Consider the following 1,945-nt stretch of genomic DNA (forward strand, 5'->3'; position numbering starts at 1 on the left):
TCTAGGAAGAGATGGGATATAGCCAGTCTGGAAGTGGAACTGAAAAGCCACTGGTGGTACAGTGCTATAGTAGATGAGTTATCTCCTTTCTCCTCCAAGAGCTTCATGGGTCTAACTCTGTTGTTCCCATTCCCTTTTTTTCCCTTGCTGTGTCCATCCTCCCTGCAATGCCCAAGCTCAGAAGGAGCTGGTGGCTTCATTCTGGGCACTCTGAAGAGCAGCACTTCTAGAATCAGATTATGTTAAGGGGTTGGAATGGAGCTTAGAGATCACCCAGCCCCAACCCCCTGCCCTGGGCAGGGACACCTCCCACCAGAGCAGGTTGCTCAAGGCTTTAGCCAACCTGGCTGTGAACACTGCCAGGGTTGGGACAGCCACAGCCTCCCTGGGCAACCTGTGCCAGTGTCTCACCACCCTCACAGGGAAAATGTCTTCCTAATATCTAACCTAAATCTCCCTCTTTCAATCGATATTCCACTTGTGGCGTTGATTACAAGCTGATTACGTTTCTTTCCAGGTGGTGTGATCGAGGCCTTCCCACATTCCACCAGAGTCACAAACCTGACCGTGGATATGCTGATAGAGCCAACAGGAGAGATACAAATAGTGTCATCTGGAGACCAGCTCCATGCTGATGGTCCCTTGCGATCCTCTGGCACCACCATTCCACAACGTTCTGTCGACCCAGAGGTTCTCACCTCGCTCTGCTCGAAGATTGGAGAGACCTGTAGATCCAAAGGAGTGCTTGGCTACTTCTCCGTTGATTTTGTGACCTTCACCCATCCACAAACGATGGAGCAGCAGGTATGTTACTTCATGCTGCTCCACTGAGGTCAAGACATGTCAGCTTTTCTATGGGATTCCAACAGGTGTCAGGAGAAAGCTATGCCCCTTGGAACAAACTGTATTTCCCAAGCTGTGAGGCTGTGGAGGGAGGGTAGCACATGGGAATTATAAGTATACTCAGCAGCATAAAATGTAGACCTGATCTCATTGGTTTTCACTGTCCTGATACTGTTTTCTTCTAGGATCTTCAATGAGGACCCTCAGTGTTTGCTGTAGCAGAGAACATCCCTGTGTTTATGAGGATAGGCTGTGGGGTACACGTGGACTTCCAGGAGATGGTGTGGCTGTTTCTCCCAGGTGTCTGAAAACTACAGCCAGTGTGGTGTGAACACAAGGATTTTTTTAAACCCAAAGAGTTACTTGTGGCACCTGCTGGCAAAGCTGGTTCTGGGGCACAGTTGTGGTAGTTATAGTCCACTTCTAGCCCAGGGAAGGCTTAAAATCAGGTCTTTGGTAACTGATACCACTGTAGGATGGCTGTGGTGAAACAGGGAATCAGAATAATCACAGAATCCTGGAATGGTTTGGGTTGGAAGGGACCTTAAAGATGATCTCTTTCCACCCTATGGGCCAGGACACCTTCCACTAGCTCAGCTTGCTCCAGCCCCATCCAGCCTGGCCTGGAACAGTCCTAGGGATGGAACAGCCACAGCCTCTGGGCAAGCCAGTGCCTCAGCACCCTTACAGTGGTTTGTTAGCTCTGGAATACAGATCCCAGTTACATTTGCCTCCCAAAATGTATTTACACAGGGATTGTAATTAGACCTGTGGATAAGCCATATTGGACAAATTCCATGGAAAGTTGCTTTAAAAAGATTAAGGGATGACATTCTTCCCCACAGAAGTCCATGGGAGTTTTGCCAAGGGCTTCACTCAAGCCAGGAGTTCAGTTTGTTAGCTCTGGAATACAGATCCCAGTTACATTTGCCTCCCAAAATGTATTTACACAGGGATTGTAATTAGACCTGTGGATAAGCCATATTGGACAAATTCCATGGAAAGTTGCTTTAAAAAGATTAAGGGATGACATTCTTCCCCACAGAAGTCCATGGGAGTTTTGCCAAGGGCTTCACTCAAGCCAGGAGTTCACTCAAATGCA

At 48.2% G+C, this 1,945-nt stretch overlaps 1 protein-coding gene across 1 annotated transcript in view; it reads left to right on the forward strand.

The window, feature by feature from the left end:
• The window catches only part of IQCH (IQ motif containing H), a 57,331-nt gene that overhangs the window by 41,316 nt on the left and 14,070 nt on the right, over nucleotides 1–1,945 (forward strand). Inside the window, exon 14 of the mRNA XM_009082668.1 lies at nucleotides 518–804. Within this exon, the coding sequence (XP_009080916.1) occupies nucleotides 518–804 (287 nt within the window). The remainder of the gene's footprint in view (nucleotides 1–517; nucleotides 805–1,945) is intronic.

This window comes from Acanthisitta chloris, unplaced genomic scaffold (genome assembly GCF_000695815.1).
Source record: "Acanthisitta chloris isolate BGI_N310 unplaced genomic scaffold, ASM69581v1 scaffold22249, whole genome shotgun sequence".
NCBI lineage: Eukaryota > Metazoa > Chordata > Aves > Passeriformes > Acanthisittidae > Acanthisitta > Acanthisitta chloris.